The 24,892-nt window shown below is 39.5% G+C and overlaps 2 protein-coding genes across 2 annotated transcripts in view; both read right to left on the reverse strand.

Moving 5' to 3' along the window:
- Positions 1 to 1,373: 1,373 nt before the first annotated feature.
- Positions 1,374 to 18,110, reverse strand: LOC310747380 (vomeronasal type-2 receptor 26-like; the record flags this gene model as incomplete). Its single annotated transcript, XM_083581743.1, has 8 exons — positions 1,374 to 2,272; positions 3,629 to 3,755; positions 4,721 to 4,945; positions 5,554 to 6,420; positions 7,074 to 7,310; positions 15,082 to 15,309; positions 16,677 to 16,968; positions 17,869 to 18,110. The coding sequence occupies 8 exons, from the start codon at positions 18,108 to 18,110 to the stop codon at positions 1,374 to 1,376; spliced, it is 3,117 nt and encodes a 1,038-aa protein (XP_083437869.1).
- Positions 7,602 to 24,892, reverse strand: part of LOC310746597 (erythroblast NAD(P)(+)--arginine ADP-ribosyltransferase-like) — a 420,131-nt gene continuing 402,840 nt past the window's right edge. The window contains exon 5 of the transcript XR_014540760.1: positions 7,602 to 7,624. The gene's annotated coding sequence lies outside the window, so the exon portion shown is untranslated. The remainder of the gene's footprint in view (positions 7,625 to 24,892) is intronic.

The raw sequence follows: 24,892 nt of genomic DNA on the forward strand, positions 1-24,892 counted from the left end.
GCTGTGCACAAATATATTGCTTTGTAAATTAAAAGAAAGGGGGAAATCCTCCATTGTGCTCAGTGACATTTCACTACTGTTTTAGTGTTGTGGGGGTTATGTCTATTTACCACTATCCTGAAACTTCTCCCCATTGTGGATTATAAAGGGGAATTAAAGCATTAAGATACAGAACTCAAAGCAAGAATAAAACACATCATACTTCTGCTATATATTAGTGTGCGCACATTCGTTCTACCAAGAGAGGTGGTGTGGGATAGGTCTGCATCAGCCCCTAACAGGGGAAATGCTATGACAAGATATGCAGGGATGAGCAATATGCAGAACATATCTGTCTCAGCTAGCTGATTCCCAGTTCAGCTGGTCTCAGCCAGTATGAAGTCCCCAACCCTGGTTCAGCTGAAAATACATGACTTGTTCAATCCAGCTCATGGCTTGTCCACCCCAGCTCAGCCAGTTCAGCCTAAGTCAGTGCAAGTCCCAATAAGGCTGTTCTTGGAACTTAGGGAGTGTGGAACCAAAAAGAGGGAATTAGGCCGGATCCTAAGGTCATTTAAGTTAAAGGATTGTGTTCCCTCTATCATGTTTAAGCAGAGCAGCGGCAGCAACCCAATTGAAGACGGGGCTTGGATGTGACGTCTCTTTACACCAGCTTAATGTACATGTCTGGTGTAGCCTTGATGGCAGTGGTATTTGCATACCAAAAGGAGCTGCACCTTTCTGGATGTTTCCTCGGAAATAAGTTTATGTATGTAATTATTTATATTAGTATTTCTAATCTATCAGCTCATTGAAAAATATCATGGTGGTGTACAATAAAACTATTGAGCCATCATAAATTGTTGTTGTTGTTTAGTCGTTTAGTCGTGTCCGACTCTTTGTGACCCCATGGACCAGAGCACGCCAGGCACTCCTGTCTTCCACTGCCTCCCGCAGTTTGGTCAAACTCTCATGCTGGTAGCTTCGAGAACACTGCTTGGCAGGGGGTTGGACTCGATGGCCCTTGTGGTCTCTTCCAACTCTATGATTCTATGATTCTACTATCCAACCATCTCGTCCTCTGTTGTCCCCTTCTCCTTGTGCCCTCCATCTTTCCCAACATCAGGGTCTTTTCCAGGGAGTCTTCTCATAATTCATCATAAATTCATAATTCATCATGAATTAATAAAATACAAAATAAGATTGATCAAATTAATCAACTAAAAATGCTAGATTAAATAGACATTTTGAGCTGACAGTATAATATCAGATTTGTTGTTCCCTGGCTGATTTCAAAGGAGAACAGTGTTCCAAAGTATTGCTGTTATTACCATAAATGACTTTGTGTAAAGGACTTTTGACTAAACAAATATGAAACATCAAGTATAACCTTGCTAATGTCTCCTAGTTAAGAGGTCCTTGCTGTTTAACTCTGGCCTAAGGATGATGATGTAGCATTTTGGGGAAAAGATACAGCCAAGTAACCCAGCACCGGAGGCCAAGATGGAGTATATCTCCACAGCCACCATGTATTTCCCCTTGGTGCTCAGGTAAGAAGGCACAAAGGACAACCAAATACTGCAAAAGACCAGCATGCTGAATGTGATAAACTTGGCTTCATTGAAACTATCTGGCAGCTTCCTGGCCTGAAAAGCCACAATGAAGCTAACTATGGCCAGAAGCCACAGGTAACCCAGAACACAATAAAACATTGTGACTGATCCTTCATTGCATTCTACTATGATTTCTTTCACCACAGATTTCATGTTGAAATCTGGGAATGGAGGAGCAGTACAGAGCCATAGAACACAGATGCCAGTTTGAATAAGGAAGCAACTAAGTAGAATACAGTTGGCCAGCCTTTTCCCCACCCATTTCCTCATACTGGTTCCTGGTTTAGTAGCCATGAAAGCCAGGACCACAGTTATGGTTTTTGATAATATGCATGAAACAGCCACTGAGTAAATTATGCCAAAAGCAGTTTGTCGTAAAGAACATGTCACTGCATGAGGTTTTCCCAGGAATAGCAAGGAGCAGAGGAAGCAAAGAAACAGGGAGATGAGCAGAACATAGGTGAGGTCACGATTGTTGGCTTTGACAATGGGAGTGTCCCTGTGCTTGATGAAAATTCCTAGCACCAAAGCCGTGATCAGAGAGAAAGAGAGTGCCAAGAAAACGAAAGTGATCCCCAATGGTTCTGAGAAAGTGAGGAAATTTAGAAACTTTGAAATACATTGATCTTGGTTCTTGTTTGGAAATTGATCTTCTAGGCACCTGAAACATTCATCAGTGTCTGGGGAAAAAAAGATATATGTATTCTTGAATTTTTGCCATCAATTATTCTGACCTTATTCACTCTTGAAAATGAAGTAGATGCATCTATCTCCATTGTATGGCATTGTGTGTAGACACACTAAGTGCATTAGTAGAGCCTACTGGATTGGGCCAATGGCTACAACATCCCTGAAGTCTTCAGCCACCACATTCTCTGCCTCTCCTACCTTTTCCAGGTTCACCACCTTGACATCAAGGGAACAAACTTGTTCCCAGAGAGCATGGAGCTCATTGCACTTTAGTGTGACTTCAGTCCAATGAGGAAATCATCATACATATGGCAGAGACTGCAAAACACGGGAAAGCTCCCACACTTCTCCTAGGTTTCTGTTTGCATAATTGTATTTTCTTTGCTTGCCTTAGTAACTTTATTGAGTGTTAGGAATTTCACTGGGCAGAGTTGGGTGCCCTGGCCTCTTTGCCGTTCTGCCAGACCTGTGGATCTGCTTAACTCACCTTGACACCTGGCACTGTGGCACTTCATCAGATTAGGATGCTCCACAGGCTAGCTCAAATTTCTATATCCTTTTAAAGTATTCTTCTTTGAAATACTGCCTTTGTGGAAACATAAATATTTGAGCTGCTGAATGATGTGTAATAAATATGACAGAAGCAGTGACCATTTTGTGTGGGGGTTACATTCCTGTCACCCGCGCATGTTGGTGCAGTGCTCATAAGCACGCCTCACTCTGTCTGCCCTTTTCTGGGTCCAAAAGGACCCATGTGTCAGTTATCACACATCAGCTGGATGCACCGAAAATTGTCACTGCCTGCATAAAAAGTGAAAACATGAAATACCATGAGCATTAATAAAATAAACCATGTAGTGGGAATCAACCAACCAACCCACCATTGCAACAGGCAAATGGTATGAAAATACTGAAGGCTAATATGGGTTGTCTACATCACCCATTGGCCACAGGATTGATTCACAAGTGTCTCCTGACTCCAGAAAAAGTGGGAGTTGTTTGTGAATTCTCCATTTAATGTTGAATCCTGAAACCAAGACCCAAGTTTTGGGGAAACACTCTGGTGAGAGAACTCTACCAGAGATTTTACTTTTCAAAACACGCAGCAAATAACAAAGTCTAGAACAAAGATCTCCTTATCAAGGGGTCTGACTTGCCCCCCACATTGAGGTGGTGCAGCCACATGATGCACTAACTCTCAGAATTAGCATTTGAGTGGTGTGTTAGGAGTTGTATCTTGATGAGTTGTCTTAACTGCTCTTCTGTGTAGGAGAGATGAACTGTTAAAGGGGGCAGAATGAAATAACTGGATAATATTTTATCAGACTGTACGTGATGTCTCCTACCCTTTTGGTTTGAAATCATCCCATCTGGACATGGAGCGCAATCATAGCAACAAAATGGCAATCCCTCCTTCTTTTTTCTGCTGTAGCCTGGATAGCAATGGTTGTTGCACAGAGCAAGGGGCTTCACCTGTTCATAAAATTGATAGATCATGTATTTCATTTTTCAGACTTGATTTATGTTTGTTGAGTATGGGCTCATTCGCACTTACGTGTGCTCTACATTTCTAGGCACAGATCCTGGCTTTCCAGTTCTGTGTCCTTTTTCTTTCTTTTCCCTGAGCATTTCCCTACAAACCCTGCTTTTTACTGCTGAATCAGAGCAAGCAGCAATCCACTCCATAGAACTGTTTGTGGAAAAGGGCAGATTGAAAAGCTACACTGTGTGGGGTTGGACTGTGCTATTGAATGATGTGCTTGGATGTTCAGTTTCTCTTTAATAAGACTAAAGAGAAAGCAAACTGGGCTCTCTACTTTTTAATTATAACACCAAGAAATAAAAGGTTTTGAATAGTTATATATATATATATATATATATATATATATATATATATATATATATATTATTACAGGAGGGAAACATCCTCAATAAAGTTTGAAATATTTATTGACTTTCAAAGTTAGCAGTAGATTATATCTTTGCGATTACTGATAATACACAATCAGCATAAATTGTAAATCATCTTCTCTTTGTGTCGAACCAATGAGAGATGGACAGTGAATTTCCAGCTGTGTCACAGCTGCAGAGGAGGAGAGTACCAGCTATCATGAAGGCTCATCTATTTTGGGTCCCCTAAAAAAAAATGCTTAATCTGAAGCTAGTGGAATTGAGATAAGAAGCAAAGAGACTCATCAGAAAATTTGAAAGGAAGAATAAACCATCAGAAGAGCAACTCAAACTGAAACCTGACAAGTCCCTTTTGTTTCAATGCAGCTTATTCCTAAATATGTATTGGATCGTGACTTTACATCTCAAACTCTTTCAATTCAGTGACAGCAAATTTATAGGAATTCAGTTTCTTTACATTCTTGAAGACTGAATCTATATTGGAATTATGCTTTGCACACTCATATAAGTATATAGTTCAATCCCACCTGATTAAAGGTGCTGTGCCATGTGATGGCCTCCTCCTTCACGGTGAACACTTCTCCAAGAGATGCCTGTGCATCCACCCTTCCTACTTTCACTTTGACAAAGGATTGGTTTGGGAAGGTAACCCAGTTTATTATAAATCCAGCTGCTAATTCACCATTTTTATCAAAGGACACAGTATCACCAGCAGTATTGTTAAATGAGATTCTCTTCAGCACAGAGTGAAGCTAGATTTGAAGAGACAGAGGTAGATTTAACAGAATGACAAAAGTGCATTTCCCCCCTTGCACGAGAGAGAGGAAAAAAACAGATAAGAGTTTAAGGAGAATGAAATTTAAACCTTAGTAATAAACATGCTTTGGTTTGTTAGGCTTATTTGACAACCTAATATAATATTTTTCATATTTCATAAATATATTATTGTTATTCTAATATTTATTGCTGAGTTCATATATTTCCATAATTTCTGCACTTTGATTTAATAAACATTTCAAATTTGTTTTGTATTTGCTCTGACTCAGCTTCATTTTTGTTTACCACAACTAGATCAGTGGAGCAAAACTAGGAACCTATTTTCAACCTATAATCCTCATGTGAAAGTACACATACTACAGGGATTGTTTGAAACTCAAATTAATTTCTGAGTGCATAGAAAGTAGAATGTGAAAATCTTCATTTGTAGCCTTCTGAGGTGCTTTCAGTGAGGGGGCAAAGCAATGTATGGAAGAGATAAAGTTTTATAGACAGTTTTATTCTGTTTTACTGATATTCTCCGTGAACTGAGCATCATAACATATTACATTAGGCATGACAAGATTCTGGGTGTGAAATTTACCTGCCAAGGTTCCACATTTGGAGGATCCAAAATACTTCCATGTGCCATCACTCTGTGCTTTAGACTAGATAAGTAAATTTTATGTAAAGAATGTGCTATGGCATAGACTGCATTATAAAGGCTGTAACTTTGGCCAGTCATGCTCATTTCAAAAAGAGCACCAGGGAGACTGTCCAGCTTCTCTTGACCAGTGCAAGTAGCCATCCTTTGCTTCTGCTCATTGGAATCAGAAAATAGGCAGTTGAATGCCTTTTGCCAGAAGATCCTGAGAAAACCATCTCCTTTGGGATAGCTAGGATGAAGGACCTGCAAGAATTGTGTAAAGCCTGGCACTTTGTTTGAGTGAACTGCAAAAGATAAGGCACCATTGAAGGCTTGTATATCAAAATCTCTTTGCATTGTTTCCAATGAGAAATTCCACTGGGCTGTCATGATCCAAACTTTATGTATAGAAAACTCTGTAGTACCATCTAAGAATGAATATAAAAATGCCATCCATATCAGTGTTGTCATGGTCTGAGGTTCTGCACATACAACCAATATTTTAACTTTTGAGACGGTCCAGAAAAAGGATTTGGCCTGGATGAGTACTAATGAACTAAAATTGTCTATAACTTGAGATATGGCTGGAGTTTTTTCATTGAAGGCAGTACAGATTCCATGCTGGAAAAGCATTGGTGTTAAAGTCAGCACGAACTTTTCACCATTGTCATTATCTGATGCAACAATCCCCACCCATGTCCACTGGAAATATAGAAGAAGATGGACAATACCAATGTATTGATGGGCTTCATTGGGGACAATCCGGTAGAAGGAAGGGAGTTGAGATTCATTACTCAAAACAAGAGCTAATATACTGTAAGCAACCTAAAAAGAAAGAGGTCAGTTTCACCATGGTAGACAGATTTAATGCTAAATAGTAGACATAATACTAAATAGTAATTAATCAAAATATCTGTTGACTAGCTGTAACACATAAGAATTTCATGAAGAAAAAAGAGTTTATTTATATAGGAATAATTTGAAATACATATGACTATTTCATGTTTATCATGCTAATTATGATCATGGAGGTCACCCCCCACCCCACATGTGGTTGTTGTCTAATAACACCACTAGTATCAAAAATATGCAAAGTAGCCACATGTCAGAAATTGCTTAGAACGTGTCTGCATTTTAAGCCCCGAACTCTTATTTCTAGGAGGGCTCAAGACTTAGTTAGAAAATAAAGGACAGACTCTTCCTCTGAGGCACTTCCCAAGAGGCAGCACTGGAAGTTTACATGGATTTGCAAGTCCTGGCATAGGTCATGCAGCTCATCCACATCATAAAGATTCATGAAATCAATATTTTTCCCCATCCCGACACTTCGTTGTCAGTAATATATTTCTCTCTCACCATCACTTTTTTTTCCTCAGAAAAAAGGAGAAATAAATTCTAAAGGTTATCCAGCAAGGTTTCTCATATATATATATAATCTCAGTGTCAGGTGAGTTAAATAGCCCACATGCTCAGCCTACCTGTGGAATCTTGTAAAGGCCTAAGATACTAGCCATGTGAAGGGAGATTTCAGAGTCTAGTCCTGCAATAACAGTTATCATATTCTCATTTTTGTTACATTTGAAGTTTGGGACAATTCTTTCTGCCGTTGTCAAAAGTTTCATGGTGTTCTGAAAAGTCATCCTTGCATCTGTGTAGCTTTCATAGATGCGGAATCCCAGACTGACATTTGGTAGGATCTTGGGGTTCTCATTTATCTGCTTCACAGAAAATACCAAGGAGAGAACATGCTGGTAGTTCTTTGGTATTGCACTAAGGAAGAGTAAAACATCTGAATGATATTAAACATTTCAAGATGAAAGAGTCAGTTCTTCCTTTCCAGCTTTTGAGTACACAGGTAACTTTGTGTCTTGATTATTTTTCTCCCCACCTTTCTTCCAATAAACCCAGCAATATTAAAGCAAAGAAAGAAGTGTGGAAATAAAACATATAACTTCTGCCTCTGCCCTGCTTTCAAATAAAATCCATTACCGCAATTTAGCCAAATCTAGGCCCATTTAACTCATTTTGACTGATAGAATAAACAATGGAGGCTAAGAGGGAAACTTTGATGCAATGTGAAAACATACATATGTAGGATGAAAGGGCACTCATAAGGAAGGCTGAAGATAAAATAGGAAGGAAATTACAAAATACACTAACATGTTTTGGAAACAGAAGAAAGAATTCACAAGAGGAGGAGAAAAATAACAGAGAAGAAGATATGAAGATCATAAAGTTGAATGAAGCAAATATATTACTTTGAACATGCTTAAATGCAACCTCAAAAATATCATATGCAGACTCCTTCCTGAAGAAAATTCTTGCAGTGGAAAAGTATGCTATCGAGGGCAAAAGTGATTTTCGTACATAAATTCATCTACAAACTTTGTTTTAGGGTGGTCCCAGAAATATATTTCATCATTTACACAACCAAATTGAGAAGCAATCACTCCAATGATTAGTTCTCCTCTCTGATAATACTGGTATGGAAACTGGAACGGATCATTTATGGTGCATACAACAGAATGTTTCTTGCAATCAGTTGGAGAAAGTTGTAGCCACAAGAAGAATAGGATAAGTAGCAAAAATGTATCTGCCATCTAGGGGCCAATTGTGATGCTGAATATCTACTTTCTCTCTATCATCCAACATCAGTTGGTCTCTAAGAATTTTCCTTCAACAGCTCAGGATTATTTTCATAAAAAGGCAAGTGCCAAAAAATTGACTTATGAAAGCCTGCATGTTCAGAGCTCCTCATGAGTGGACAGAGTGGCTTGCATTTATTTTATGTAAATTTTCAGACTATGTTATTGATTGTGTTTGTATTGTGAGATAATCCACATGAGATTTGACTAGATATTTGATGAAAACAATAATTTGATATAATTACCAGGTTCAAAATCATCTTCTCAGAGCACTGTGTTTTGCAAGACATCACATTTAGCAGAAGTGGGAAAGAATGATACTTTCACTGTAACTTGATTGCCACTGTAGTCCTATATCCAGCAAAAGTTAAAGAAAAGTCTTTCTACCTGCACAGAGAGAAGTCCACCTGTGGGATTGGGGCCTCCAGTACATGCACAGTGGCATAGATATAGCATTGGCATTGTTCCATTGGTGGTGAAGTGCAAAATGGGGAATTCTAGGGGGATCATGCATTCCCACTATTATATGCTCTCTCGTTTCCCCCAAGACATTATCAGCAAGGGCATGAAGCAAGTTTCTCTGCCACAGAATTTCTCTTCTGCCCTGTCATAGCATTGCTTTGTTGTCTAGACACCATTTTTAATTGTGGACTTAATATGACTTTGTGAGATCTGTGGAACTGTAGCATTCTCATCAGCTGGAAGACTGTGTGTGTGTGTGCACGTATTGAGCAGCTAATGTGCATAACAGCAACTGTGCACATTCACCAGGTCTCGTGGAAATTGTGTGCACAATCCATCCATGAAGACAGAACTGTGTATGTTTCCATGTTTATATATGTATTCCCCTGCAGGCCTTGGGGAACGTGCTCATCTTGAATGCATTTTGCACAATTTAAAAGCATAATCATGATATTCAATAGGAATGTGTATCTCAAATTAATATACACTGAATGCAATTTATGAGGCTAGCATGCAAGCTTCAGTAAACCCAGTGAAATTTTCTGTGTAAACATGCATAGGATTACCCTGTGATTAATTATGCAGGGGGGCTTACCTGCACCCCCATAATATTCTATTCAAGTTGGCACCCTGTTTTAAACTATGCCATGCTATGGATCAATTAGCTGTTTATGGAGACAAAAAGAGGCAACCATGGTGACAGCACTTCATTTGCTTTCAAATGTTTTATTCTGCTTTTATTTCTGTTGGGAACCTCCCAGAGTGGTTGTGGAAACCAGATGGGTGGGGTATAATTAAGTATTATTATTATTTATTATTATTATTATATTTTTGATCGAGAAAAAATATACAGTGGTACCTCAGGTTAAGTACTTAATTCATTCCGGAGATCCGTTCTTAACCTGAAACTCTTCTTAACCTGAAGCACCACTTTAGCTAATGGGGCCTCCTGCTGCTGCCGTGCTGCCGGAGCCCGATTTCTGTTCTTATCCTGAAGCAAAGTTCTTAATCTGAAGCACTATTTCTGGGTTAGTGGAATGTGTAACCTGAAGCGAATGTAACCTGAAGTGTATGTAACCCGAGGTACCACTGTATAGTTATTTTTAGTCATATCTTTCAATTTGTGTCTTTTATTGTTGTTGATCACAAGCTACCATTGTGCACTCACATCTCTTAAGACTGCAGTGGTGCAGCTAGGGTGTGTCTTGCTGCAAGTGGAATTCTTGATCTGGACCTTGTAGAGTGTATACAACCTGAGCCTATAGCCTCTTTCAGCTCAACTCTCACACAACTTATCCTGGCTTTTGTCCTTTTAACTACCAGCCAGGTGAGGGGGAAAGGTCCATGTATTGGCACACAGTAACTTTTTTAGTTACACTAATGAAAGTACTTAAGTGGCAAGCTCATTATTTTATACTTGCCTAGTGAACAATATATTCCTCCATCAACCTTTATACTTACCTGGGTACAGGACACCAAGTAATTGAAGAGACTCATAGTATCATGCAGACTGACACCCCCCCCCCAACCTGTAACATTATACAAATATGCACACACATACATAGATACATAGTTATAGGTGAAAACACAATTTCACAAATAATGTGACACTTGTTCAATTTTAAAGGTAAAGGTAAAGGGACCCCTAACTGTTAGGTCCAGTCACAGACGACTCCGGGGTTGCGTCGCTCATCTCGCTTTACTGGCCGAGGGAGCCGGTGTTTGTCCGCAGAAAGCTTCCGGATCATGTGGCCAGTATGACTAAGCTGCCTTTGGCAAACCAGAGCAGCTCACGGAAACGTTGTTTACCTTACCGCCAGAGCGGTACCTATTTATCTACTTGCACTTTGACATGCTTTCGAACAGCTAAGTTGAATAGTAATAGACAGATCACCATAACCATTCTTTATTTCCCCCTCCTTATTAAATGCTCCCTAATGTTTAGCTCAGGTCTCAGAATAATGATGTAGCATTTGGGGAAGAAAATAGAACTCAGTAATCCAGCACCAGAGCACAAAATAGAGAAGATCTCCACAGCCACCATGTATTTTCCTTTAGTGCTAAGATAAGTTGGAACAAAAGACAGCCAAACAGTACAAAAGACCAGCATGCTGAAAGTGATAAATTTGGCTTCATTGAAACTGTCGGGTAACTTTCTGGCAAAGAAAGCCACAGTGAAGCTGACAATTGCCAGAAAGCCTGTGTAGCCCAAGACACAGTAAAACATGGCAGCTGAACCCTCATTACATAGCACTATGATTTCCCCATTTACAGAGCTCATGTCTGTATCTGGGAATGGAGGAGAAGAAATCAGCCAAACCATGCAAATGACTATTTGAATAAATGAACCAGAAAGGACAATTGAATCTGCCAGTCTTTTCCCTACCCATTTTCTTATTCCAGATCCTGGTTGTGTAGCCATGAATGCTAGAACCACAGTGATGGTTTTTGCCAACACACAGGAAAGGGAGGTTGAGAAGACAACACCAAAAGCCATTTGTCGGAGAAGGCAGGTCAGCTGTGCAGGCTGCCCAATGAACAGCAAGGCACAAAGGAAGCAAAGTAGAAGTGAGCAGAGGAGGATATAGGTGAGGGTTCGGTTGTTGGCTTTGACAATTGGAGTGTCCTGGTGCTGCCAAAAGGCTCCAAGGATTAAAGCTGTGATCACAGAGAAGTAAATGGCCAACACAGTAAGCAAAATTCCTAAAGGTTCTTTATAAGAGAGGTAGCTTAGAATTCGGGGAATGCATTGGTTTTGATCTTTGTTAGGATATTTGTCTGCTAGACATTTCATGCAGGCATCCATGTCTGAAAGAAAGGAAAGGGCTTTTTAAGTATTCCACAATTTTTATACATGATCTAATAAAAAGGAACCCCATACTGTCATAATCTGCTCCAATATAGGGATTGGTGAATACATCTCTGCAATTAGCAGCAATTAGGTTTTCTTAACTGTTCCATTACTTTCCAACCTCTGTTCTACTCCCCCCCCCCAATACTGCTGCTACTGTTACTACTGCTGCTAATAATAATAATCTATAACACTGCACGGTCTTCTGAAAGTTGAGGAAATGGAGGGAGAAGGATGAATGTAAAGGTAAACTGGAGAATTATATGCATTCAATAAATTGACACATAGAGACTTGGACAACCTATATTCCTTTACTTATCATACCCTTCTGGCCAGATATCATTCCTTCTGGACATGGAGCACAATCATAACAACAAAATTTTTCTCCTTCCTTCTTTTTCCGACTGAAGCCAGGATAGCAATTGTCATTGCACACCGAAAGGGGCAGCACCTGACCACAAAAACGGAAAGCAGATTAGTATTTTTAAAAAATGGTTTGCAAGAGAGCAGCTCTTGACATTGAATGATAAGATCACTGAGTTTATTGTGTGTTCCTCGTTTGAAACAGACTAAGCATTTTCATGAATGATTGTTTTAATATGGTTTATAGAAAAACATTGATCAATGGGGCTGTGCCCTCCTCTGAACTTCGCTTGTTCTTCATGAATAATGTTGTCACTTTGCAAATGGGATCCTCCTTAATGAGGGTCCTGGTTGTGCACGAGCCCCTGAGACAACCCCCGCCAGGTTGAAGGTGGTGGCATGGCCCAGGCCTTGTCTATATGGCCCCACAATCACACCAGGCTCATTTTGTAGCACCCTGCTCGTGGTTAACGCTTAGCTGGAATGAAATATTCAACACAGCAATAGAGAAATTAAAATAATAATTTATTTGTCAGACAAATAAATGATAGGCACAGTGGTATATGGTTACCAAAAGCTCTGCCTGCCTCCAGCCCTGATGGCCAGCACTTATATTTCCTCAGCCCAGCCCCCTTGCTCCTCCTTTGGCTGCCTCTGTCCAATCAGCCTCGTTGAAATTCCTATTGGCTGTTTGCTAGAAGCAATCATAAAAGATACACCCATTTCCTATTACCTTTTATGGGAGACAAAGAGCTATATTTCCTTCTATCCATAACTGGCAGACAAGTAGCCATATATCTTACATTTGCCTCGACAAGGCACCTTAATTACCAGATCACCTTTTGCCCCTGCTGCCCCTGCATTCCAAAACAAATGGCTAAAACAAATGGCTCATGGTATTAAATTCTATCTAAACAGAGATCTTGGGTTCACATTCTCACACATCATCAATGAAATAAGAATCTAACATAAGAATCTAACATTTCTTACTTTCTAAATCCTTTGCATAATTACATTAAGCCAATAAATCTCATACATAACATAGATAGCTTTTTTAGAAGAAAAGGCCTTTGCAAAGTAAAAAGGGACTCAGTAAAAACAGCTTCAAAAGAAGCCTCTTCAGTTTACACCCCCCTTTTCCCAGCCAGCTGCTTTTTCCATTAGCTCTTCCCAAAATTTATTGCCCTTTAACTCTCTCAATATACCTTAAACCTTAGGAAAATATTGCTAGAGTCTGATGGGAGGCACATGGTATTATTTTCTGTTAAACAATAAATCTTACTATTTACCAACTCTTAATTAGTGTTTTTGCAGCTTGATTGTATTCTATAATATGTAGGGTCAGTGTAACATTTGCTCCCAGCCTGTAATTTCCTTTTACAACTTTGAGAAACTTGTCTCCTGTTACTGCTATAAATCAGGGGGGCCCTTGTTCAAGAGAGCAGGAAGATAAACAACTGCCAAAGTACTTAGCCAGCTGCTTTCTGACTGGCATGAAACATACAAACATTTGCAAATATATCTTTAAGCTCATTTTAAAATACAGGCCTTGATCAGATGCCTCAGTTTGAGCCAATCAGTGCAGGTAGCATGATTGGTGGGGGCCTATAAGAGTGGCAGCTCGACGTGGTTCAGACACTTGCTTCGTGCTACCAAGCACCTGCCCTCCCGTCCCTATTTGTAGGTGTTGCTGCTTTGGCCTTGCTTCGGATATTGGTTGGTCGCCTGTTTTGGATCAGGGGCTGGGTAGGAATTTTTCCATTTGGCAAATTGGCACTGGCCGCTTGGTTTTTGCCTACTCCCTTAGCAATCGTCACAACTTTGTAAGGCTTGGCGGTTAGGCATTGGCTTAATGAAGTGTGTGGGAGGGGAGGTGCGGCCATCACCTGCCCCTCCATGAATAAGGGTATTCTGGTAAAGGAATCTGGGGGTCCTGGATCTGGTCCGAAGTCTGCTTGAGGGGCTAGGGCCATGCCAGGACCACAGGAACCCCAGGGTGAGCTTTGGTTGATCTTCAACTATGTTGCTCCCTCGTTTGGTGTTTACCCTTTCAGAATACCAACAGGAGTCAGTTATAGTCTGTTGCCAATGCACTCCAATACCATTCACTTTGCTGTAATCAATAAAGTTGTGGCCTAAATTTTGCCCATTAACTTAAACCAAAATTACATGTCAGTGTGAAGTTATTTACTTGGGGAAAGGTTTGGGGGCCTCGGGGAGCAACCAGTCTGATATTTTTTGAAGGAGATGCTGTGCATATAGCTTTGAGGAGATATCTAACAAACTAACTGGACAAAGGTTGTTGTGGATTCTTCCTGTCCCTTTTCTTATAACAGAGGGCATTTGGCCAGTGTTGTTTATGGTGGTAAATGAGCCCATCAGGATAAGTATCCACTCTTTCATGCATTCCCTATAGGACTCAGGAGGAAGCATATCTTCTCCAGAAAATTCATTTTATTTCGGGCCTGAAATAAGGGCCTTTACAGGAGACTGGTTACACACTACAGGTGCATGTGATTTCCCAGAATGCTCACCAAATATATTGGATAAATATTTAACCCAATCAGGGGCAGAAATCATGGCTTACTATGATGTTCTCACTTCATTTAAACCCCAGTCCACCAGTTTCCTTAATTTGTATTTCTCTGTTCCATTACTGTTAGTCCTAAATTCTGCCACTGGGTTTGCATATATTCAGCTTTCTTGTTTCTGAGCAGATCCTTGTATTCCAGTCTACATTTGATCATATTTTTGATGGATTCTCTGATGGAATCTCTAATGGAATCTGCCTTAGTCAGAACTTTATTGCTTATTAATAATAAACTTTATAAGTTTATTGGAGCACATATGGATATTGTTAGGATATGTGACAAAGGCTGGAGTTATGGTTCAAGAACTTCCTGCTCCTTCCTCTCAAATTAGCTTTTCCAGACTATAATTCCCATTCTCTAGTAAGAATAGGAAATGGATCTCTAACCTTCCATTGGATCTGTGGGTTATTTGGACAACTTTCATATTTTGAATAACACCTCTCCGTCAGCAAACATATGAATCAGAGATCAATATTTATCCCAAGCACCAGATTCCTGAAAAGTTAATTCAATACTGTCTCTCTTATCAACGTTAATGATTGCAAATATTTGAAAATCTGAAGCTATGTCTCACCTGGTTAAAGCTTCTATGCCACTCAATTAGATCATCACTAATGGTTAGTTGTTTACATGGAGGAGCCTGAGGTTCCAGTCTTCCAACCTTCACTCTAACAAAAGAGTTGTTTGAGAAAGTCACCCAATTTGTAAGATCAAATCCTGCGACTAATTCTCGATTTTCATCAAACCTCACATTGTCTCCAGCACTGTTGTTGAACAAGATGTTCTTTAGTGAGTGATGAAACTAGAATGAAAAAGTAAAGGAAACAGAGGGGAAACAAAGGTGAAAATCTCCATCCACAGATGCAGGGAGCAGAATTTATTATAAATTTGCATCTTTTGCTAACCCACTTTTTAAACAGTGTTGAAATATGATTACCATCCACAGCCGAGTCGTAAGAAATCCCACTCTCCCTCCTTCTTGAAATCTCTTGTGGCCAAACTTGGATTTGTATATGGCATGTAATGCATGTCCCACAGCATATACAGCATTGTAAATATTGTAGCTATGACCAATCATTTTCATTTCAAAAAAAGTATGTGGAAGGCTGTCCAACTTCTCCTCAGCAGTGCAGAATTTAGTGTTCCCCACATTCACATTAGAATTTTTCAATGAACAGAGAAATGCCTGCTCCCAGAAATTTTGAATGAAACCATCTCTGATTGTCCAGGAAGGCTTTATGCTGTGAATAAATTTCTGGAATCCAAGTGGCTCATTTGAGTGAACTGTGAAAGTTAAGGCACCATGGAAATGCTGGATGTCCCACAATTGTTGAACAGACAGTGATTCAAAATCCCATTGCGATGTTGCAATCCACACTTTACCCAGAGGTGGCAATGAGAAAAAAGGTACATAAAACAGCAGCATTCTTAGATCCTGCCAGGATGGAGGCTCTCCATATACAAAACATGCATTGGCTTTTCTTTCCATGAGAACTCGATAGTTATCTACCTGATCTATCATAAAGTCTAAATACTCATCCACATAACTTCGTTTTGGTAGTCTGATTATGAATGCATAACAGATGCTATTTTGGGTAAGCAATGGCATTATGGCTTTCAAAAATCTGTCTCCATAGTCATCATCCACAGCCAGGAGCCCAACCCACATCCACCCAAAATGATGAAGTAATTGGAGTACTCCTCTGAATTGATAATCTTCATTTGGGACCATCTGATACAAAAATGGGAATGCTGTTTTGTCACCATGTGCAGAGGAAAATGATCCATAAGTGAGCTGAAATAAAATGGAGCACTATGTAGTCTGCCTCTGTATTGGAATGGTATTTAAGAGTTTTTTTGTTTAGTTTTATCACTTATCATTTGTTTTTTGCCACCTTGGGTGGAATGGTGGTTTATTTAATTATGATAAGATAATATATAAGATAAGACAAGATAAGACAAGATAAGATGATAAGATGATAAGATAATACAATATAATCTGTGCATTATAAAATGTCAACATTAAAATATGGAAGCGAAATGGTATATGTGTTGTGAGTTATGCTGTTCTATGTGTGATGTGAAAAATGAAAATAATAAACCTGTTTTATAAAAATAAAATAAAATTATGTGTCTTGGAGTTTTCATATATTTACGACAATGGCCTACCTGTGGAATCTTGTAGATGGCAACAATGTTGGCCATAATGGCAGAAGCTTCAGTCACATATCCTCCAATGACAGCTATTAATTCTTTCTGAGAATCACAGATGAAGTTGGGGACAAACCTTTGCTGTGCGCAAAGCAGGTTCAGGGTGGCCTTATAGGTCATCTTTGCAATGTAATAGCCATTGATAATGTGGAAGCCTAGAGTTATGTTTGGCAAGAGTTTGGGATTCTTATTGATCTCCTTTACAGCAAATGCCAAGGCCAGAATGTGCTGGTACATCTTTGGCATGGAGCTGCAATGAGAAATGGCACCTTAAGAAAACAAGGGAACATGCCTCTTTGGTCATTGTCATCAGCCATCTACATACTTTTAAAGTGGAGGTTCAATATAAATAGTGGGCTATCAGGTTCTCCTGGACTATATGAATAATAGAGAGAGAAAGATAATGCTTCTAAGATAAAAAACTGAACACTTCTAAGATTTACCCTCCTCCAGAGAATGCTCAAAATGCTCAAACCATTTGTGGTCATTGCTCTGCTCAATAAACTGTATTTTGCACCCACTAAAGTCATTGTACATGGGAGCAGGAATTATGCAACATAAAACAGATATGTCATTTGCCTTTTAAACATTCTAATATGTAACACAGCTGTCCCCATTGTTAGCTCACAATATATTATTAGACTACAATTCTTACCAACCCTGAGCATTAGCCATGGTTTCAGGGAATGATGATTGTAGAAGTTTACCACATCTGGGATCTCAAGGTCACAAATGGCTGTCTAAATAGACAGGCAAGGGAACATGAGACTCTGTTTCTATTTATTATTTTGCTCTTTGACACTATGCACACTTGATGCCTATCACTGAAAATGTTCCTACCGGTCAATAAATCTATAGTAAAATAAACAAGCATCAAACTAGTGTGAAGTGGCTTCATCTGCTGACCTCAGAACTCCATGAATGTGCTTTGAAAAGTACCTTTATAGCCTGAGAGTGAAAATCAGAATTATTGCATCAATATATGGAGTGTCCTGGTGCTGAACTTGATATTCACAAGATGTATAAGTAATATACATCTAATATCTCATACTGAAAAGTAAACCTTGTTACTTGAGAAATCTATTGGTGAATTTTCGACTCCCAGTTCTAATACTTATTTTAGGAATGTAGAGAAGAAAGAAGTCCTTACACTGGTTCATCAATCAATGCTTGTGTAGGCTGCTCTATGAAAGTGGGGCTGTCATGAAAGTAAAAAACCTGAGAGGCAATTGCCCCAATGATCACGTTGCCTGGTTGATAAAACTGATGTGGTAAAGGAAGTGGATCATCATAAATAGTGCAGTTAATAAATGGTTTCTTGCATGCAATCTGAGGCAGCAGTGTGAGCAGCAACACAGTTCCAACCAGCATCCAAATGTTGAAGGTAGTCATCAAGATTCAGATCCTCCTGTTTATGTCCTCACAATTGTCATCAGTTTTTCAGTTAGCCTTAGGAGAATGGCCTGTGGTGCTGTTGGAACACCAATATGCAGCTTGCCTGATAAAGATATATCTGCACCAGTGCCCCTGTTTTAGTCACACTTTAAAAGTTTACTTTTGTTGCAACGTGTCTGAACAACATAAAGCTTCTGGTATGTTCTTTACCAATCTAAATAACTTCATATTCCAGTGCTTTCCATCTTAAGGTGAATCAGGTAGTTACTTATCTGGTCTTAAAGACAGATGTTTATCTACAGATGTCAACACCTTTACCTCCACATGGAGGGATGGAAGAAGGAGGAAAGGATGGGGAAAGTGTTCAGAGTTCTCTGCTGACTTTTTCTTTCTCTCTGGAAAAAAAGGAAAAGCCTATGATGTTGAAAGAAGGAATAGCCTGGCATATATGAATTTTATTATGAGATATTTATCTAAGATGGATTTTGCAGTAGCAGCCCCTTCTTCCTGCTCTCTCTTTCCTCTCTCTCTCTCTCTCTCTCTCTCTCTCTTTCTGTGCACAATCCACTGCCTCTTTTATGAGGTATATCTTTTCACTCCTCATACTAATAAATCTAAAAACAATGGTGAACTGAACTGTGCATGGGTGTTGAAAGATCCATATTTTTACTTTATAGAAGGTGGTGAAATTAACTGGAGAAAATATACTCTCTAAAATATGGTAGGAATTCTCATATGAAATGCTGACAAAGACCTGCCTATTTCTTAATTCAATTCTGAACTGTATATGGAGTTTATATAATATATTCCAAACAATTGTTATTATTGATCTTGTCAGAGCTCCCTGGAAATGCATTGAGGAGAAGAACGGAAGGAAGCATGTAATTTTGAGAATGACAGTGGTAATACAGTAATCACATATCTCTGTTTCTTGTTCTTGGCAGCTGGCAGCCATAGCAAATTGACTGCATATACAAAATATGTGTTTGGGGGAGTGCTGTGAAATAATAAGCAGTGCCTTTTAATATATGAAATTAAATCAATTCCAGTGGGTTTTTTTCTCTCACAATGCAGTTTCATTCGTTAAACAAATTCGAGACCAGGATTTTCTTCTCAGTGGCTATGATCTGGCTGTTTGCTCCTGGCTTATTGTTTGGAGTGGCTGACTAAAATTATATTGGCAATTTGAAATTGGTATCATTTTGTTATAAGCTTTTTATATATATTTTTGTTTGTTTATTATATAGGGTTGATATGTCTTCCAGAAAAGAATTGCTGCCATGGGAGCATCACAATCACAGGGGAAGAAACTTCGGCAGGAATATGTTTGTGTATGAAATAAAAGATTGTTATTCAGGTACTCAGGTACCCATGTCCTAAGCTATGACTTGGCCACAGTTACCCATGCTGTGGTTCAGTCACATTTTTAACTATTATAATATGTTGCACATAGGGCTGCCTTTAAACTGTTTCAGAAACAACAGTTAGTTCTATCTAACATCTATCTACTGGCTATCAGTAAAAGACATGGAAACCACAACAAAAATAGAAAAACACAGATGCATCAACTCTTATACTTATACATTGCAAATGATATTTTAATAGACCTATGAAAATAAAATCAAAAATAAGTATTCAATGGGTCAACAAATATTTGAATTGTGCACCACAGTAAGCAAAATGAACAGGTGGGGCATGCCACTTGATTTCAGTCATGCTTCTTCACTTCTTTCAGATGTGATGACTCCCAGTCTTTTTAAATTGATGTTTTCAACCTGTGAAGCCCATAATGGTTTGGGACCAGGTTAGCTGAAATTTCACTTTATTCCATATTTGAGTTCCCAAATTTTAATTTCCTGCTCAGAGGTCCTGCTTCATGTGCCTCCAGTTAAGTGAAAACCATTGGTTGAGTATTAGGGGGGGGATTATCTTCTCAGTGACAACACACCCACCTTCCAAAGAGACTTCATACAATTCACAACCAGTATAATTAAAAATCATATTTCAAAGTGTTTTTTGGAACCAGGTGAATATCTTTTTAATTCCAGGCTTTTAAAAAATCTGATTCCACTGATTGTATTGTGCACAATTTTTAGTTCCACAGTATGCATCCCTCCATTGAAAATGTTTTTTCAGCAATTGTTTACATTATATAAATTATATTTATATGTGAGGGTGCAACTTGTATTGCAGTGTGGTGCCAAAAGGTTCCAAAAGCTTCTGGCTTTGGTAGGTGTTGTAGAGGGGAGCAATAAAAATCCCACAACCCTACTTAATATCACTTTGGGTTCCACTATAATGGCAACTTCTACAATATTCAGCTAATTTGTAATGCATCACTGAATCTTCTTCCTACAAGTATGACACCCAGAACAATTTTTGGGGTAAAAGAACACAGAGCTCTCCTTCACCCTGGTCACTTTTACAAACACATACCAGATTCAACAGTAGATATTTTGAAGGGTAGGTAAACCTGAGATGTCACAACATGAGATACACAAAATTCAATTCCCGTTCATGGACTGCTTTATCCTTCAGTGTAAAAGTGGCAGCTGCTGCAATGTTTGGCTTGGTATTTTAATACATTAGTGACTGTAATAAATATAGGATTTTAGTGATTAATTGTATCCTTGTGCGATGCACAGGGAAATTTTCAGAACTTCTCCTTGATGCTTAAAAAAAACAAAAAACCCACCCTATCTTCTCATCAATTCTATGCATCACACATTATGAGATGATTCCGTGTGATTCAAGAAATTTGTGTGATTCAGGATTCAGGAAAGGTTGTTATATTTCCAAGTAAAGGTAAAGGTACCCCTGACCGTTAGGTCCAGTTGCGGACGACTCTAGGGTTGCGGCACTCATCTCACTCTATAGGCCGAGGGAGCTGACATTTGTCTGCAAACAGCTTCCGGGTCATTTGGCCAGCATGACTAAGCCACTTCTGGTGAACCAGAGCAGTGCACGGAAACACTGTTTACCTTCCCGCCAGAGTGGTACCTATTTATCTACTTGCACTTTGACGTGCTTTCGAACTGCTAGGTGGGCAGGAGCTGGGACCGAACAAGGGGAGCTCACCCCATCACGGGGATTCGAACTGCCAACCTTCTGATCATCAAGACCTAGGCTCAGTGGTTTAGACCACAGCGCCACCCGCATCCCTATTTTTCCAAGTAGGATCTTGCTATTATAAAGGTGTCAGTTCATGTACAGCCATAGTTGAGTGGAAGTACTCAGGGTGTGGGTTAAACCACAGAGCCTAGGACTTGCCAACCAGAAGGTTGGCAGTTCGAATCCCCGCGACGGGCTGAGCTCCCATTGCTCGGTCCCTGCTCCTGCCAACCTAGCAGTTCGAAGCACGTCAAAGTGCAAGTAGATAAATAGGTACCGCTCCGGCAGGAAGGTAAACGGCGTTTCCGTGCACTGGTCTGGTTCACCAGAAGCGGCTTAGTCATGCTGGCCACATGACCCAGAAGCTGTACGCCAGCTCCCTCGGCCAATAAAGCAAGATGAGTGCCGTAACCCCAAAGTCGGCCACGAATGGACCTAATGGTCAGGGGTCCCTTTACCTTTACCTTTACTCAGGGATAGAGCATCTGCTTTCCATGCAAAAGCCCCCTCATTCAATCACTGGCATCTTCAAATATGGCTGGGAATTGACCCAGTCTGAAATCCTGGACAGTTACTGCCTCTCAGTGTCGACAATACTGTAATAGATGGGTCAATATGCTGACCCAGTATAAAGTGGGCTTCCTATGTTCTAATGTGCTCTCTAAGCTTATGAAACCCTATGTTGCCTCAGCCCCCCTGAGAAATGAAACCCAGCTGACTGGAAAATGTCTAGAGTTTCAGAACTGGAAGGGAATTTTTTTTGTCTCATCACCTAGGTCAAGCTCATGGTCTTGAGCAATTTTCGGCCTTGGCCCCGGCCTGGTGGAATCCTCTGCCACAAGAGATCAAGTCCCTGCGGGATTTGACATCTTTCCGCAGGGCCTGCAAGACGGAGTTGTTCCACCAGGTCAGGCCGGGGCTTAGCCTGACTCCCCTTTTCTTTTTTGTATAAGTACTAATATGAAAGAGGGCTCCCAGCATTTTCACAGGCCCATATAAGATCAGCAGTTGGGCCGATGAGCACTTACTGTTCCCAACCCTAACCCTGCGGAAAGCCATCTAATCAGACTTTAATTTGATTTTGACATGTTTTTAGGCGGTAATTTAATTATTGTTTGATTTTATACCATTGTTAGCTGCCCTGAGCCCGACTTCGGCTGGGTAGGGCACGATATAAATAAACGTTTATTATTATTATGGGTATATGAAAGGTAAAAAAGCTGGCATGGCAGCAAACTAAATGAAATAGGGAGGAAACATGAATTAAGGGACGCGGGTGGCGCTGTGGGTTATACCACAGAGCCTAGGACTTGCTGATCAGAAGGTTGGCGGTTCGAATCCCCGCGACGGGGTGAGCTCCCGTTGTTCGGTCCCTGCTGCTGCCAACCTAGCAGTTCGAAAGCACATCAAAGTGCAATTAGATAAATAGGTACCGCTCCAGCGGGAAGGTAAACGGCATTTCCGTGCGCTGCTCTGGTTCACCATAAGCGGCTTAGTCATGCTGGCCACATGACCTGGAAGCTGTCTGCAGACCTCCGGAACGAATTAAGTACTTAACCTGAGGTACCACTGTATATGTGTTGATAAAAGAGATTAGTCCATTATCTGAGGATAAAACAGAGTGGAGGAAAATCAAAGTGGCAGGGTCCTTTTCTAAGTTAGATATTATTGATTTTTGTTTGTTTATCTTTTCATTTTTTAAAATAAATTTTATTAGGATTTTTAAAGAGAAATACAAAGCTTAATATCAATTTTATTGTCCAAAACCAAAACATTGATCTAAATACACTGAGAACATAGAAGAGGAGAAAAAGGGGGGGATAGGGAGAGAGAGAGAGAGAGAGAGAGAGAGAGAGAGAAGTAAAGAAAAAGAAATAGACAAGAGATTTAAAAAGAGAGTGAGGAAAATAAAGTTCCATTTGCAGGAGCTGTGGGGTAGAAATTAGAATATAATAATAATAATAATAATAATAATAATAATAATAATAATAATAATATCCAGCAGCAAAAACATTAATATTTTAACATATTGTTCAGCATTGTACAACATTCATATTTTAACTCATAGTAGAACAGATCAGAAACCCTACTAAATTAATTGCAGCAGAGTGATCCTACTCTGGACAAAAGATAATGAGTCTACCACACCAATTATCCCCTTCTGCTTCTCCTAGTGTTTTGCTGTGTTTGAGACCACATAAATGTCACCACATGTGGAACTGCTTCTCCCTCCCCATATAATTATACCCATATAATTGTCCTGCTCACCAAGCCCCATGGCATATTTGAAAGCCTTGAGAAAACTAAACTGTTGTATCAGAAAGTGATTATAAAAGGTTTCTCCAAGGCTCGGAACTGGCCCAAAGGGTCAGGTTTGGATATAGTTCTGTCACTCTGTGTTCTGATAGTTTTAGAGTAAGAGTACACAATTGGATGTCCTGTGATTATTACCAGTGAAAATGGCTTGTGAGTAGCTTGAGCAATCTGCAACTCATGCTATTTCCCCAAGGCAGACTCCATTTCTAGATATTGCTTATATGGGAAAATAATACAGCCTTGATGCATAGGTACAGGAAAGGTACAAAAAGAACTAGCATAGGGAAAGATTATTAAGAATTATTAAGTAGAAAGAGAAGGACAGTGATGCTGACATGCTCTAATACCAACTTATCAATGTAGTAATGGAGTAAATCTCATTGAAAGTAAGTCATAACCTGGGTGATCTGAAGAAAACCGAAGCATGTGTTTCTGGAAGGGAAGTTTTGTTCCCCAAATGGTGATGTTATTTGTGTTTCTGTTTGGTCTTCTCCCACATATTGTCAGCAAGACCATTTGCATTCCTCCTATCTTGAAGACTCATTCTAATAGCTGCAGAGTAAGTAACTCCTTTATTTCACAGGATTTTCCTTAGCTGGGAGACTTTTATGCAACATTGGTGAATAGAAGTGTGTGTGTGATTAAGACATGTAAAATACAGCCAAACTGATAGTAATGGAGGCATTATCTTAAGCCAACTGGTCAAAGTGGCATTGAGGTCTCATTGAAAGCAGGTCACAACCAGACTGGTCTGAATATGCTAACTGCAGTTCAATAAAACTGTGTTTAGAAATGAGATTTTCTTTGAAAAATGGGTTTCTGCTTGGTCTTCTCCCTTGTGTTGTGAACAAAACTGATACTGGTTCTTTCAGCTTGAATTTCCGATCCTCTAAATGCAGAGGTAATGACTACTTCTTTATTTAACAGGAGTTTTCTCAGTCAGGAGACCTTTTCATTGGACAAATTGCTTCTCGATTCTATTTGGTGAACTTCACTCATATTTTCAATAAACAGCCTTCTTCAGTGTTGAACAAGGACATCATGTAAGGCATTTTCATTCTTTTAACTAAAGCATTCATTTGTTTACCTCATAGAAACTGTGAAAAGACAATGAAGCAACGGGAGCTCTTTACCTAACAAAAAGTGGCATGCAATCCACATGTAGGTGCTTCTGACATTGTACTTGCCATGATATCTGAATAAGACATTTTTTAGTATTTGAGAATTTGGTCCAGATTTCCAGCACTTCATTCTAAGGTCATTTAGACATAACATTTTGTAACCCAATTGTGTGCATTTGGTATTCTCCTTGCATCTGCTAGGACAGCCGATCATTTTGACCATTTCTTAAC

Source organism: Podarcis filfolensis (genome assembly GCF_964270895.1).
Source record: "Podarcis filfolensis genome assembly, chromosome: 13".
NCBI classification, from domain to species: Eukaryota; Metazoa; Chordata; class Lepidosauria; order Squamata; family Lacertidae; genus Podarcis; species Podarcis filfolensis.